Source organism: Empidonax traillii, unplaced genomic scaffold (genome assembly GCF_003031625.1).
Source record: "Empidonax traillii isolate 1590-97213 ecotype Southwest subspecies unplaced genomic scaffold, ASM303162v1 scaffold89:size1181294, whole genome shotgun sequence".
Lineage (NCBI taxonomy): Eukaryota > Metazoa > Chordata > Aves > Passeriformes > Tyrannidae > Empidonax > Empidonax traillii.
Window position 1 is genome coordinate 811,317 of NW_020955282.1, and position 15,577 is coordinate 826,893.

At 39.6% G+C, this 15,577-nt stretch overlaps 1 protein-coding gene across 4 annotated transcripts in view; it reads left to right on the forward strand.

The window, feature by feature from the left end:
- Positions 1-15,577, forward strand: part of GRIK2 (glutamate ionotropic receptor kainate type subunit 2) — a 356,823-nt gene that overhangs the window by 2,334 nt on the left and 338,912 nt on the right. For all 4 annotated transcript variants that reach the window (XM_027881458.1, XM_027881457.1, XM_027881460.1 and 1 more), the window contains exon 2: positions 3,036-3,440. In XM_027881458.1, coding sequence (XP_027737259.1) covers positions 3,326-3,440 — 115 coding nt within the window. In that variant the 5' untranslated portion in view covers positions 3,036-3,325. The remainder of the gene's footprint in view (positions 1-3,035; positions 3,441-15,577) is intronic.

Here is a 15,577-nt window from a genome sequence, read left to right on the forward strand (position 1 = left end):
TTAACTTTTTTCATATTGAAATCATTCTGGAGGGTGCACAAAGGTATCTTTTTAAAGGCTTCCCTTCCTTTTCCCTTTCCCGAAGAAGAAGTGAAGTTAAACTCCAGTTAACAAAACGGGAGTTTAAGGTGGTGAAGACTGAAGCTCGAGTTAATTAGATAGTCTATAAGTGATCTTCAGTCACCAAATATAGTGAGTTCTAAACATCTGATGTCTTCCAAGATTTACTTTCTGTATATAAGGAACTGATATTCTTGAGAAAATATTTCTGGGTTAACTACGACTTTTCTTCAAGGTGATAGCTAGGATTTGAAAGAAGGGGGAAAGGGTGTTGACCTAGAGCATTAGGTGATGTGTGATAGCAGATAAGGAGAGAGGTACTCCTTCTGAACCCGTAAAATGCCACAAAATAGTTGGCTAGCTAACATAATCGGGGGCATAATATATGTCTTTAAAGGAGCTGATAACAGATTTTAATTTTCTTTCCATGTCGTGAAATGACTGAAAAGGATGAAAAAAAAAAAAAAAAAAAAGAAAAGAAAGGTGTTTTGTCACCTTGAGCAGGGGCGGTGACGCCGGGAGTGCTCTCCGCGGTGCTGAAGGGGCCGCCGGGGCCGCGCCGGGCGCTGTCCGCGGTGCTGAGGCCGCAGCCGGCGGCGGGGGATGCTGGAGCGGGGGGAAGGAAACCCGGCGTGAACCTCAGGCGTGAGACCAGGGGCTGTAGCGTGGGCTGCTGAGTGTTAAGTAGTAACAGGAATTAACCACAAGTTGTTTTATGATTCAAATTCTAAACACCTCAGTGAGTTAGGAGCTCTGTTGGGCTGAGATTACAGGTTGCTGTATTTTTTTTAAGAGACCTTAGAAAATCAGACTGATAACAGCAGTCAATTTTCCCAAAGTTTGTCTCTTGTTTAATGGGCTAAAGTTGACCATGAATATTATATTTTCAGAGCTGCTTATCAAAACTAAATGAAACAAATAAGTAAAAATTCGGTTAGGCAGCAAGCTGCATCTGAGCATTCACAATTAAAAATACATCTAAAGATGTCTAATGTCCTTTATTTCAGCAACACCAGGGAGGTAGACAAAGAACTTTCACAGTATTCACGTGGGTCGATTTTATTTTTCCTTGAACTAAGATAAAATATAAACGAGTAGAAGAGACGAAATGAAATAGAAAACAGAAGAAAAAGCATCTCTCTGCATTTTTACTGGGAGATATTCTAAGTGTGAACTGAAGGAGTCGCTAGATATCCTTGCTTTTAATACTAGGTGTTCTTTTTAAAGTGCTCCACTAGTCAAATCGTCTGATTGAATTCCCTGCTAGACTGCAGAACTAGCCATTCATGATAGTTATTTTTGACACTGCAGTTATGCCTCCATCTTAAGGAAAAAAAAATCAATGATGTTTAATAATCCCCTCGCAGAACGTACATTTCTTTTCATCAACGTTTTACAGTGTTTCAAGTAAAAGTGTGCAGAGGAAATCAGTAATGCAAGGTAATAAAAAGTTACTGTGAATTGCTAGCACTTTTAAGCATGCAGAGCACCAGCACTACAGGTTATAATCCAAATGCTGCTGTTACTTATTTACATGTCTACAACACATGGATACTATTTAAGAACAAACTGTAACTCACCTCTACCATGCTCTGCTTCTGATAGATTCCTCAGAGTGTTCTCATTAGCTTGGCATCATCGGTATTTATTTCTGTGAAGTTAGGTTTATTCTGTGTTCATCTGTATATACCTGTGGGGGAAGTCTCGCAGTGATATTTTCTTTAGTAATAAAAGGCAGGGAGGGAGATAAAGGAGACAAAAGATGTCTGTAGGCAGAATGTAGAATAAAATTAATTCATTTTCCTGGTGGGAAATATAGAAATTATCTTTAATGTTTGTAATAAAGCTTAAGTAGGTTCAGGAAGAGCTTCACTTAGATTGCAAAATCTGACAGTCCCAGTTCAATGTATTTCAATGAATTCAGGCACACAACTAATTGTATTTCCAAGGAAAATCTGAAGTAGTCCACAGAATGAGTTTATCTTCTTTGGAACACCTGGCCAAAAGACAAAGTCTGTGGCTGCATTTGAAGATATAAACTCAATATCCCATTATCAAACTGGGAAGTGTTATTGTTCTCACTAAGGACTGCAAATGACAAACTACATAGATCTCTCAGTACAGAGAGGAACAGCAACATTTCCATAATAGAAGAGTGAAAGGAAAGCAGAGTGCAAATAAGAGAGTGGCAGAATAACGTGAAAATCATAAACTAGTAAATCCCCAAGTTACTGTCTGTTAAGCAACATTGCAATTCCACTAAGTTTAGCAAAACAGGTCTTTTGCATTCAACAAGGTTGTTCCAGCGCTGCCGATTTCTGTTTACTTTGCAAAAGCAGGCTGGTGCTCTGTAATCAGTGGGTCTGGAGCAACTTCCTAAGGACGGTCAGCATACAAACCATTGCATTTATCCTGCTTCATACATTAACATGAGTAACAGTTAATGAATGTAAATATCACAATTTTTTTTTTTAAGCCTGAACGTTACTCTGATAACCTGCATGACTTTGTTGTCAGCCTTCTCTTTCACAACTCTAAAGATAAGTGATTTCGACCCAGGCAGTCAGCTATTAAAATGCATGAATTGATTTTTACACAAACGACTCCCTTCTCCTCTGTAGTACACCCCCCACCCCTTATAGATATTGTTCAGAACAACTGAAATACTAATAACAATTTGAAGCATGTAAATAAAACCGGGCTGTTTTTTTTCCTTCAACAACGCCAGGCGATCAGATCGGTTGCATAATAGAAATTGGGAAGGCTCTCTGGCAGGCAGCCTTAAGCAGAGAAGAGCTATCTCAATTTCTCTCACTTAATCTTGGCTTCGCGTCAGAAGCTGTGCAGCAGTGCAGTAGAATGGGAGCACGGCAAAAGCTTCGCCAGTGAAACGGCTGGTGCTCGCTATGTGGCGATGCCTCAGCGATTTCTCGAGCTGGATTACCTATTGATTTTCCTCCTTTCTTGCCTCCCAGGTTTACTCGGCTGGACACTGTGTGTGTTTGGATTTCTGAAGGATTCTCCCTCGACTAACATGGATGTCCCACCATTCCTTGCAGTTGAAGGTTGCTCCTTGGCGCAGTGAATGAAGAACATGCAGGGATTGCTAATGGGTTTGGAAAACGTAGACTCTCTCCTCTCTCTGTGACCATGCCGTGATCGCGTCTGAGGGCCATCAGTTTACGTATCCTCATTCTCACCCTACCGGGAAACCTGACGGCTTAGAAGGGGGAAGTAAGGCAGCGCGTGTGTGCATAGAAACATCATGAAGATTATTTCCCCTATTGTAACTAATTCAGTCTTCAGATGCACCGTTAGACTCCTTCTTTGCTTACTGTGGATTGGATATTCTCAAGGAACCACACATGTATTAAGATTTGGTAAGATTTCCCGACACTTTTTTCATTGTTCATTTAAGCCTGAATGTGATTTACGTAGAAATGACTCAGAAGGGGATGCTGGGGGAGAGCTGGGACGTGCTACCGGAGTCGGGCACAGAAGTCCCTCTCTATTTTGCATCCGGAGGGATGAATTGCTGTGTGTTTTTTTTCTGCCGCTGCAGCTCATTGTAGCCGTAGTAACGGCACGATGATGATGATAATTATAATAACAATAGAAAAATGACTGGCAAACGCGGTTGCCTAAGGCTCTGAGCAGCTTGCATGGCTTCCTCTTAATTGTTTCCATTGTTTTGCTTTATTGTTTCCACAGTAGGGGAAAGCATGGCTAATACGGTGCTTGATGTATTTGATCAGTTAAAAACCTGTCAACTAGTTGTTAAGTTTCGGCCGCCCGTCTCTGATCCCCCCCGAGCCGATCCCGTGCGGGCGCGAGGCTGTGAATTGAGACCTTTGGGCTGATTTCCCTTGAAGCGTCTGTCTACTTGCTTGACACTTGAGTGGCGTTTAGGGTTGGAGAAGAGATGATTTATGTCTTGAGCAGTGGTCATGAAAGAGCTTGTGCGGTACCTTTCGAAAAGCGCAGTATTTCTATGCGAGTAAAGTTGCATGATTTCCACTCTACTCCGGAAAAAAAAAAAAAAAAAAAAAAAGTATATCCCAATGAAATTTCAAGGAGAGTAGAGCGGGTTTACATTTTAAAAACTATCCCAGCTGGACCGTGACACTAACCTTAAGAGCTCTATCTGTGCATGCTCACGTGTGTTCGTGTGTATGAGCAAGCAAGCGAGGGAGAAATTCCAACAGCTGCATCCCCTACAGAAGTTTTGCAGCGAGGAAGGACAGGAGGGAAAGTTACCCGCAGGTCCTAGGGAGGCTGTGCGGCCAGGGAAAGTCATCCAGAGCGAGTCCTGGGCGAGCCACGACAGGAGCCCCGCATCAGCGTCCTGCTGGTGGCCCGGGCACTGCGGGCGAGCCGCGGCGGGGCGGGGGGCGGAGGCGACAGGCAGAGAGTTCCTTCCCTAGACAAGCGACATCCTCTGGGACTGCCGACAGCATGGCTGGAGGGTGGAAGCGCGGATCTCCCTCATTCGCGCTGTTCGTGAGAAACTGTTGCCGCCGCTGTATCCATTTCTGTGGGACACTGAAAGCTCTTGCCTTTGCCTGGCAGTAGTGCCTTGTTTTGTACCTGTTTTGGTTTAAATCAGCAACCCTGCACACACTTTTATATGAAGGGTAAGGTGAGTAATGATTAAAAAGTAACCAGGCTGTTGCCGATCTAGTGTGCTGAATTCCTAGCAGCACTTTTTTTTTCTGTTTCCATCTGGTCTAAAGGTGGTGCTTAAGGCACGTTGCTCTTAGCAACCGTCTTCAGGAATACTTGTTTCTTTAGACATGGCTAAACAGGTCCATATATCACTGTGGTGTCTATTTTGCAATCAGTCTGATACATAATCATGGCCTTGAATTGAGTGCTAGGACTGCCTGCAGTCTGGCACTGCCCGGCTGTCTGTCCTTCCACTAACCAGCATTCCTAACGGGCCCCGAGGGTTGGCAGGAGTCTGAGTTACAATCAGGGGTAGCTGTATAAACAGACATCTTCTCGGCTATAAGCAAGTGTGTGCGTGTGGACTTTCCTTCTTTAGAATGGCATCTCCTCTGAATTTCCAGTTCAGTGTACCTGTAGAGACAGCCCTGGAGAGGGCAATGGTTAAAATAATAAATAATTCCGAGGCTGAAAGATGATACAGTGGGACTTTGGCATCCAGTGTCATCATGTATGTGTTTTACTGCGCTAGCTACTCTGGTCACACAGCTGGCCAACGAGTTGTGCTCACTCCAGTTTTTGTAGCAGCGGAGTAGGAATTCTGCATCATGCTTTTTTTGTCTTTCAAAAGAATTGTCTCAACCCATCACCCAACCTTAGAAGTAGAAAGGGAGCAGCTGGTTAATTTATTTTATTATTGAGAATGTTAGATGTAAGAGAGCACAAAGAAGACTTTTGCCCTGTTCACCCAGGCCTGTTGCACATCTGTGTTTTAAGGAGTCTGGATTTAGCCTAGTCCAGGTGTGGAGTGACTCTGTAACCACGAGAGAACTCCCTCTTCTTCCCCAAAGGCTGACATCTCTGTCACTGTGTAGGGTATGGCGGGGAGGAGGGAAGGAACAGTGAGCTGTGAAAAAGCTTTCGTTATTTCTGAGGGGGAACGCTCCGCCTCCCACTCCGGATTCCCGTGCTATCTGTCCCTTCGGGATGTCCTTGAGACCAGGAGGACGGGATGCCGTGGAGTCCTTCCGAGGAGAAGCGAGAGCTGAGGAGATTCCCTCCAGAAGGCAGCCTGCCAGCCCCCACTCTTCTTCTTCAGCCAGCAGCGCTATGGCAACAGGGGAGAGCTTAAAGCCTGCCAGAGCTGCAGCCCCCTCATTCCTTCTGTGCAAATTAACCACCATGGATTCGCATTGTCCTTCCCACGGCTCCTCTTATTGTTGGGACTAGCCAGCATGTCCTTTCTCTCCCTCTTTCTAGCTCTCAAGCTACCTTTTATCAACCACACAGGGAATTCGAACGGCCTGGGCTATCTGTCAGATGCGGGAGGTTATTTCTGCCCGCGTCTTAAGGAGCAAACACGGGGAGAGGCTGGTGTGATGGCATTGTTCCCTCCCCAGCGACACTTGCTCAGGCACCTGGACACCCGCCTGCTGCTGCTGCTGCTGGAGTTGGGCAACGTGGTATTCGGACATCACACCCGGCGCCCTTCCTAAATGACTCTTTGCTTCATGGGACATGCCACCAACCTCCCTCCCTTCCCTTTCTGAACAGTTTTCAAGCCCAGGAGACGCTGGAGGAGAGGCTTGTATTGGAGGGTGTCAAATGGGAACAGTCCTAAACCATTGCTGCAGACAAAAGGTCCCATCTTGATGTGGCAGAAAACAGCAGCCTAGTATTTGTCTCTCCGCAGTGTTAAGTGTGATTGAAACCTTTTCCTTATCACTTGGCACCGAACAAAAGCCAAACTACCTGACTGCCGGCAGATCCGTTACGTTGTCGGGAATCATGTTTCGTATCTTTCCGATTCACTGTTCCTGTGTAAGCACAGACCCAGGGCAGTGGCTTCCAAGAAATCCTGGGGAACTCGGCGGATCCACAGCCCAGCCGAGCCGCCCCTTTGCCCACGACAGCTGGGCGGGTCAGACTGCCCTGGCCGAACTCAGCCTCTCACCCGCACCCCCTCCTCCCTTTTCCTAGGTCACCTCGATCTACCTTTAGCTCCTGAGGGCATCCCAGCACCTTGTCCCCAGAACTCTGAATTAACAAGCTATTAAGAGCTATCAATCGTTAATAATTGCTCACCTCTCTTTTCAGAAACCCACTCCTTGTCTTGCCGAAGGCAGTAAAAAGCCCGGGCTATTTAAATGCCCTCTTTTCCCACCTACTACTGTATGTCAGCTCTTTGAAGTCTGGAGTGCTCTAAAATGCCCTCATTTATTTAAACTGCCCGTTCCTGGCCTTGTCTCTAGTCCTGTGATCAATTCGTCTCCTACAGCAAAGGTGTGAAGGGGGACCTGTGACTGGAAGGTGAAAGCCGTTTCGCCATTGCATTTTCTCTCGGGTAACTCATTATTCGTGAGTGTGGTGAAAGACTAAAGACCTCCACTGCAGGGGTCTCAATAGCCTGATAAGTGTTAACCCACTTTGTGTGATGCTTTATTTTCTTCAACACATTCAAGAAGAGTAAAGACAAGTAGGGGCCTATACCTGTAGTTTCGACTTTTTGTTGCTTTGGAGTTGCCTGACTTCAAGCAGATGAAAAAGGGAGTTGAATGTTTTGTGTTACAATGAACCATAAAGGAAGGGTGTGTGCGAGTGTGTGGCTTCTTCCAATTCAAAAGCAAAAGAAATTTAAGGCACAATAGAAAAAAACTTTTCAAGGGGTAGAGGGAGAGTTTTCAACTCTTACCAGAAACGTTTCCTACTACTGACTACTTTTTAAATTTTTTTTCTAAAAAAAACCCTACCCCAAAACCTCACAAAGCCTAGCACTTTCCTATTGCCCTACATAAAACAGTAATTATAGCAAATCAAATCTTATATAATCACATAATGTTTGGGACCTAGGGCAAAAACCCCCTAATTTCTTAACTCCATTGTGGGAACCCCAAGAGGGAAATTGCTAGATGCCTGAGTCTTCCTCTGTGAAGATTTACCACGGGTCTAATCTGACATCCTTCTTAGTTGAGCTTTGTCTCAAACACATTATCTCCATGTAATTGTTTCTACCAGCTCAGGTGTGGCAAAATCACAGAAGAGGCCGACTTGTCACGTCCACTGCTTGTGCAGTTGCCAGTGAGTGTCAAACCACACGTTTCTGGGATTCTGGAGACCATTTTCAAATTGTAGCATTTCAAACCAGGGAAATCACGGCACAGCAGTGGGAGCTAATTCTGTGCAGAAGTGCATGAGACAAAAGTTCAAGTGAAAAATACTCGCTGGGTAATCGAGTAGAGCTTTCTTAAAGGACTTGCAGTAACTCTCCTGGATGTGTACTTTCTTTCCTTTGGGTTTTGCATTGAGATCCTTTTAGTGGAAGGAGGTAAGCTTTCTGTCTATATTTGAGAGAAATGAGAAAATTTATGTATCTGGTTTTAGTGGGGAAGGCAGTCTGCCTTCAGATCGTGAGTACAAAGAAAATCTGCAAGCCAAACACTTGAAGCAGCCCTCGGGGATCCGTGTCTTGGCAAGTCCAGCATTCAGAACCAATAAAAAATTTACTGCCAAGGACAAGAAGCTTTCGATATCTATTAACATCCTCATAGAGAGGAGTTCAAATCAGTCTTATAAACAACAACAGAAATCTTTGAAAGAAGAGTAAGGTTAAGAGCCTCGGGAAAGCAGCAAGGAGGTGAGAAGCATTGTTATTGACTGGTCTAGATTAAACAGCACAGAGGAAGATTTCAATTTGATAACGTCACAACCCTTCCTGTTTTTCTTTGCTGCTTCTGCTGACAATTTTGTAAGGTAATTAAATTGGCTGATTGAAGTCACAGTGGTCATGGGGCGATAAAGACCGTTTGGATTTAATGGAATTTAGAAACAACGCTGCGCTGCACACAACTCTTACAGAACGAGAATTTTAATGACTCATTCAGGGTGCTGACTACATAGAACGTCCTGGATGAGTTTAATTGAAAGGGCAAAGCAGATTAGCTGTATACAGTCTTTATTGCACTAGATAGGGGAATTAGAATTATCCTTTTGAAAGACTCATTATTACATTATCAAGATTTAATGTAGGTTAAGAAAGCTTTCAGCCGTGTGGGCTTTCTGGAATATCCCCAGATCCTTTCACCCAGCGTTTGGAACACCAATAGCCTTGTAAAATGATTTTCACACAATTGTCTAATAGCTTGGATGCTGAGAGTATAACATGCTTCTTACTGACTGCTACTTGTCTTTTGAAAAGATGCAAAGTTCAAATAATACCTCCAATTTAAATGTGGTTGCTGAATGGAATGGTTTCTGCCACCAGAGATAAGAAACTAGAGAAAAAGAGATTTTTCTAAAGTCAAATATTAGAGTTTTTTTCATTTATTTATGTATTTATTTTATACTAGAGAAAATCCTCTAGATTTAAAAATAAGCAAACCAAACATTTTGTAGTCATTGTAAATAAAACAGGTCTTTGTCCCCTACTTAATATATTTACTTTGCCTGTTTCTGAGTTTTAACCTTCATCCTCTTTAATATCTTTCAGAGGAACAATTACTAGAAGGTCTGTCAATAATGCAAAACAGAAACTAAAAGGTGCCTTATTTCCATAGTTCTCCATCTGCAAGGCAAATTAAATTTTCCCGAATAAGCTTTTTATAATGTGATGCTGTAATGTATGTTGGAAGATTAGATTAAACAATATGATAACATAATGACATAATGTCATTATGCTGTCGCATCTTAATTGGAATATGGAGAATTAAAGATCACTGTCACATTAATACTTATAATTTTGTGTGTGTCCTGTGCCATCCATGTTGTGTTCTTCCCTCTCTTCCCTGCCCCCTACTCCCCACCAAGTCTTTTGGTTCTTTTATTATATAGTAATAATTGTCTTAGGCACCTTCAATTTAAACAACCAAAGCTTTCAGTAATGCAAAGAGCACAGAACAAACATGGGATGATTGCTATTCCAATACTGGAGCTCAGCCAGTTTTGGATAAACTAGATGGTATAGTAATGTTGCGTAAAACACTAATCAAACTCAAAAACATATTCTAAACTTCTTTAAAAAGCAATTATTAATGAATTAACACACTAGTTTTTTTCGTCTGGGCAAAAATCAGAAGTTAACCATGTGTGCAGTGCTCATGACTGTTCTTTTCATGTTGCCTGCAAAGATGCTCTGTCATCAAAATTTGCCAGTGACTTGGATCAACCATGATTCAGATTTCCTTGAACATTATTCTTGTAACCCAAAGTGGTATTGAAATGCAGTAAAGCTTCTAAGAATGTGTTTGGTAGGCTGCTTTGAAATGAAATACACATTATTAGAGAATATATTTTTTAAAAGTATTTCCATTTCTAGGTGTTTCTCCCTGGGGTATAGAAAAACAGGTTCCCTGCTAGTATTTTAAGTGGAGTCTATGGTAGGGGTAGTTAAAAACACAGCTACACTGTAGTGCTTAGATCATAAAGTTTGTCCTTGGTTCTCGATAAACATTTTTGTTATCTATGCATTAAAAGGTAAATTTGTTTGTGGGTCTCAGAGAATTTCATCTTTAGAGAAATACACTAATTCACATTAGCTGAGTATCTCTTTTATCGTATTAGTATTTCCATTCCTAGACTCTTTTAAAACTCATTTTATCAAGAAAGTGGTTACTGAGATTTAAAAATTATTTGAACTGGGATTGTTGAAAATGTCTCTCAGTATTCCATCATGAAAAAAATCCTGATTGTTAGAGTCACTAATTCTAGTATAAGGCTTAATAACACTCTGACAGAAGAACAGTCCAGGGAGAGTTTTCTCACTTTGCTGTCAGGACTGTTGTCCAGGACTTGTTGTTCAGCACTTGATGTGCTTTTAAATTAGATATATGATTTCTTTTTTTCCTGTTTCTTTTCTTCTGGTTTTACATTTTACCGTGTGTCTCTGATGTTTATTAATTTTAAAAACATTTTATCTGATTTCAATGCGTGTTGCTAAATCTCATTGTTGTTTTTTTGCTGATGAATGGAAAAAAGTTGTTTTATGGGTGGGCAAAATAATTTTGAAAGAAATTTTTTTTTTTTTTTAAATTTTTCATCTTGAACCATTTCATCCCTTCCCCTCCTATTGTCTTTTTTCTTATATTTTAGAAGAATGAAATGGAAAGTGATCACTTATCTAAAAGAGGAATGTATTTTTGAATTTTTCTTTTTTTTTCTGGTCTTTTTTGGAAAGTCTTTGTTTTTCTAACTTTCTGGGAAGTCTTTGTTTTTCTAACTTTCACAAAGAAAGCAAAAAATCTGGAAGTCCTCATTTCTGTCTTAAAACTAAACTTCTAGTCTAAGAGTGAAAAAGGCAGAAGGATTAGACAAAGTTGACTTAGGTTGGATAACTTCCATGGCTAAAGTGAGGCTAGATGAACCATGCCTCTCATGGAATCAGCAATACTGAGGAAGTCAAAGTCTCTTGAGTAGGGTTTTTTGTTTTCTTCTCAGGTCTTAGTGTTTATTATCAAGCACTGAACTCATTTTCTCAGATGGAAATTTAAAAGGGAAAGATTAATATATTAATGGCTCAACAGTTTCTTTTTGACATGAGAAAACAAAAAATGCTGAAACAGAAATTGTTCACTCATTCTGCTAAAAACTTGACAGCAAATGGGTGGCACTTGTTTTAAAAATTTGCAATCATAATTAGTCCTGTAAATAAGGACTTGTTTGTGAACACGTGTATTTAACTGATTACTTACTCTACAGAAGTTTATTGAGTAAAGCTTATCAAGGTTGCTTCAAAAAGTGCAGATCTACTTCACTTGGAAGAGCATTTCATCTTCACATTTAGCTCTTTCTATATCTCCAGTAAAACATTTCAAATTAAGAGTCACATTTCTCTGAATATAAAAATAACTATTACCTTAAAATGGTTTTTGTCATTAGGTAGCTGATACTGAATTTAAAATACTTTTCATTATATATACACAATAGGAAAATTTACTAAGGATTAGTTTATAACTGAACTTACCATCCATTTGGGCAATCAATCAGTTCTTCTATTCCTACCTGTATTTTCAGAGTCAGTGCTTAATCATCAGTCAGTGCCAACTACCTAGATTGTCAGAGATGTATAGTCCGTGATAGTTTAGTGCTAAGTTGATTTATGATAATTTTTTTTTACTTTTAAACCACAGACGATATGAAACTTTTTAAGGTTTTATATGCATATATATATATATATATATACACTAATTTTATATATAGCTATTCACAACTACAATTAGGAAAAGATTTTTCATACAGAGCGTAGTTGGGCACTGGAACAGGCTCCCTAGGGAAGTGGTCACAGCACAAAGCTTGACAGAGTTCAAGAAGTGTTTGGACAACATTCTTAGACACATGGTGTGATTCTTGGGGTGTCCTGTGCAGGGCCAGGACTTGAGCTTGATGATCCTGGTGGGTTCCTTCCAACTCAGCATAGTCTATAGTTTTATAATTTATGTATCAAATACTGAAATAAGATAACTTGCAGTATACTTTAGGTCTGATTATCCTCTACCTTTCTGTAGCTGTGAGTTGCAGGATGCTGCTTAGAAAAAAGATTGGTTTAAATCTCCAATGCTAAAACTAAGCAATTATGTTAAAGCCCACAGAAATGTGTCTGTTTATCCTATCTATTTTAATTTTCTGTATGAACTGGTGCATGATTAGGTCCATACTGATGTTGAAAACAGTGCTTTTCTTGTTAAACCATCTGTGCTGGTTAACATTAGCTAAGGAGCTAATTCCAGAACCTATTTTTCCTTGGCACATTTTCCCCAATTATCTTTCAAATCACACTACAGGTTTTTTATGCCTAAATTTGTCATTCACTTATTGACCTTAATAATATTTATCCATCTATCCACAAACAAATCCAACATGATAGAAAATAATTTTGACCGATGGTTGTTTTTTTTCAAGTTGAAAAGGGTATACTCACTGGTTAATGCAGTTCAGTATTAGCAGTACAACTTGTTCCACTGACCAAACACTGTAATGACAACACAGTCAGAAACATTGTACTATGTAGAATTATATCTAAATAACAGTAATGAACATGAAGATTTCATATTCTGTAAAAATATTTTCTAAAGCAATAACTTCATTGTTATTTTGCAACATTTATCCTACAATGAAGGAAATCTTTAAAAGAAATTCCATGTTACATACGCATTAAGGAATTGGGTGAAAAGTAACATTAGGAAAATTAATAGCACATAGAATACTCTAAATCAGGGGAATTAATTTTCTTTTAAATGATTCATCATAGTGATTTTTGGTTTTTTATACAGTAATGAAAATGTATATTCTCATTTTATGTATTTCAATAATTGAAATTTAAAAAAAATCTTACAAACCTCTAATAAATTGTTAGCATGCATTTGAATATTATGCTTACATTCATTATTCTTTCTTCATATTGTGCCACCAATGACTGCTCATAGCCAATCTGAGGGCAAATCTGGAATTCTTCCTTTTAAAATAATGTGTCAAGTACTGAGGGAGTATGTCTTGCTAATTTTAAAAAACTGTGCTTTTGAATCAGTCCCTTTTCAAAGCTAAGAGTTTTTTGGTGTTTCCCTTCATACCTTGAGGTGTTGATCTATTTTAGACAATGAACTACTTGGACATGCTCCCAGATATCCCTCACTACACTGTTCTCTTCAGTTTTTTGAAAGAAAAAATAAGTTGATTGGCAGGATGGAAGTGGTTTGTGAAAAATAATGCAGCTGAATTCAAGGTCATCAGTGCTGAAAAAATAAGAGAAAGGAATTGGAAGGCATTAATGAAAAAAACACAGTTTAGATACAAAGACCATATATGTCTGTGCAACCAGGAAGATTTTTGTTTCTGTCTAGTTAATATCAAACAAAAAGATAACATTTGACAAAATGATCCAATAATACCAAAAGAAAACAGAGCTTTAATTTTTAAGCTAAGAATTTGCTTAATTAAATCCCTTTGCTTATTACTGAATATTGAGTATGATGTTTACAAAAAGAGCAGAAACATAGTTAAATAATCTCTACATGCCTAGATTTGATCTTAACCTTGAAGGAAACATGTAAGGGGTCAGTTCAGGAGAAGTGGTAAGCCCTGTGCATGCCTCATCTGTAAGCAACCGAGGGAAGAAAATGGATATATGTCAAAGATACATGTGACTTCCTTTCAGTACCACTATATGTATTTGTTTGGATGTCCTTGAGAAGGAAAGACTATAAAATATGAGTGTTATTAAGGCTTATCTCTTCAGATCTCGGCAGACTCTATCATTCTCGACATTCAATATGCCTGCAGAAACTTACTGTGTGACTGTGATACGGCTAAGAAAAATGTGTTCAAAAATGCATTAAATCAGATTTCCTAATGTCTTTTCAAACCTGCCTAAACAATGAAAAATCACATTTAAAGATCAAACCAACATTAACCAGTCAGAATGTCTTCAGTGTTGCCCATAGGTGACCTTTTGTGTCTAGACATTGGAGATTTTGAATTGAGCTTTACCTTTGCATCATTCTGTGACTGTCAATGTTCTTTAAACATTACATTTGTGGGAAGTTAAGGTAAGACTATACCATGTTCTTATATAAAAAGTATGGGTTGCTTTTCAGAGCACTTTTTGCTTTTTCATTCATGGGAAGATACTTGAGTTGGATAAAGCTGTTGTATTTAGCTGTCTGGTGGGCACAGGAGCTCCATTCACATTGATTTCCTCTCCTAACTGTAATCTTACAGTTTGTAAAAAAGTTGTAATGTGTTTTTGGAAGCTCTCCCCCCACCCCCACCCCACTCCTGCTCCTTTAATTTTCCACAGACCACTTGTGTCCTACTGATCACAATCCATCTGATGGTTATAAGGATAGAAAATTAAAAGCTCTTTATCACCTACTCCACGCTGTTTATATATTCAAAAAAGTAAACAGCAATATTTTCATTAATCCATTTTAATAATACGTTATTGGACTTTTGATGATAAGTCCATTTTAGTTATCTTTTTGACAATCAATTGAGTGTCACAAAGTGTTCTTTTTGACTTGAACTAAGGAATAGTCAGCAACAGTTTCATAAGTAAACCCTGTGTGAATGTGTACATATACACACATTTTTTTATGCTGTGGTGACCCAAATGCAGAAAAAAAAAAGGTGAGAGTATGTCTCCTTTGCTGGAGTTGTTGTTAATGTAAACCAGGAGAAATGCCTGAGGGTGCATCAGGGGTCTTTGATGGAAGGACTCATAAGGATTATCCATCTGCTTCCTGACAAATAGTGTGAGCCTGGGATAGCAAAGAGCTGTGAAGGTGGTAGAATCTGTTCTCGTAGGATGTGATCTTCATGAACATTTTCAAAGTGGTCCTGAAAACAAACAAAAAAAACCCAAGCAAGAAGCCACGAAATTTAGCAAAAACCCACACGAAGTCAAGAATATTTATGACAGAAAAAAAAAAAAAAGGAACACATTAGAATTCTGTGCTCTAAGAAAGATAACTAAATTCTGTGAATGAAGCTATGGATATATGTATGCTCCTATGCATACAACACCCTCCTCCAACTACTAAAAATGTAGAAATGGTACTTGACTTGTTAAAACAACAACTGAATTTGCCATGCAACAATATTCTTGGTGTTAGGGAAATCTTCATTTAGAGAGGATTTACCTCTATGAGACCCATAGCAACTTCCTTTCACTATTCTTTTAAGGGAAGATAATTGTGCCAATTTAATGCAACTTGGAGTTTCAACTTGGAGTGCTGTAAATCAGTAGAGCATCATAAAGTTCATTTCTGCTACAGTTTAATGTCTTCCTGGTTAGGTGGATTAAAACTACAGCACTGCAACAAACCTCTAGGTAAGTTTTCTGGGTCTCCATTTTAAGAAGTCATGA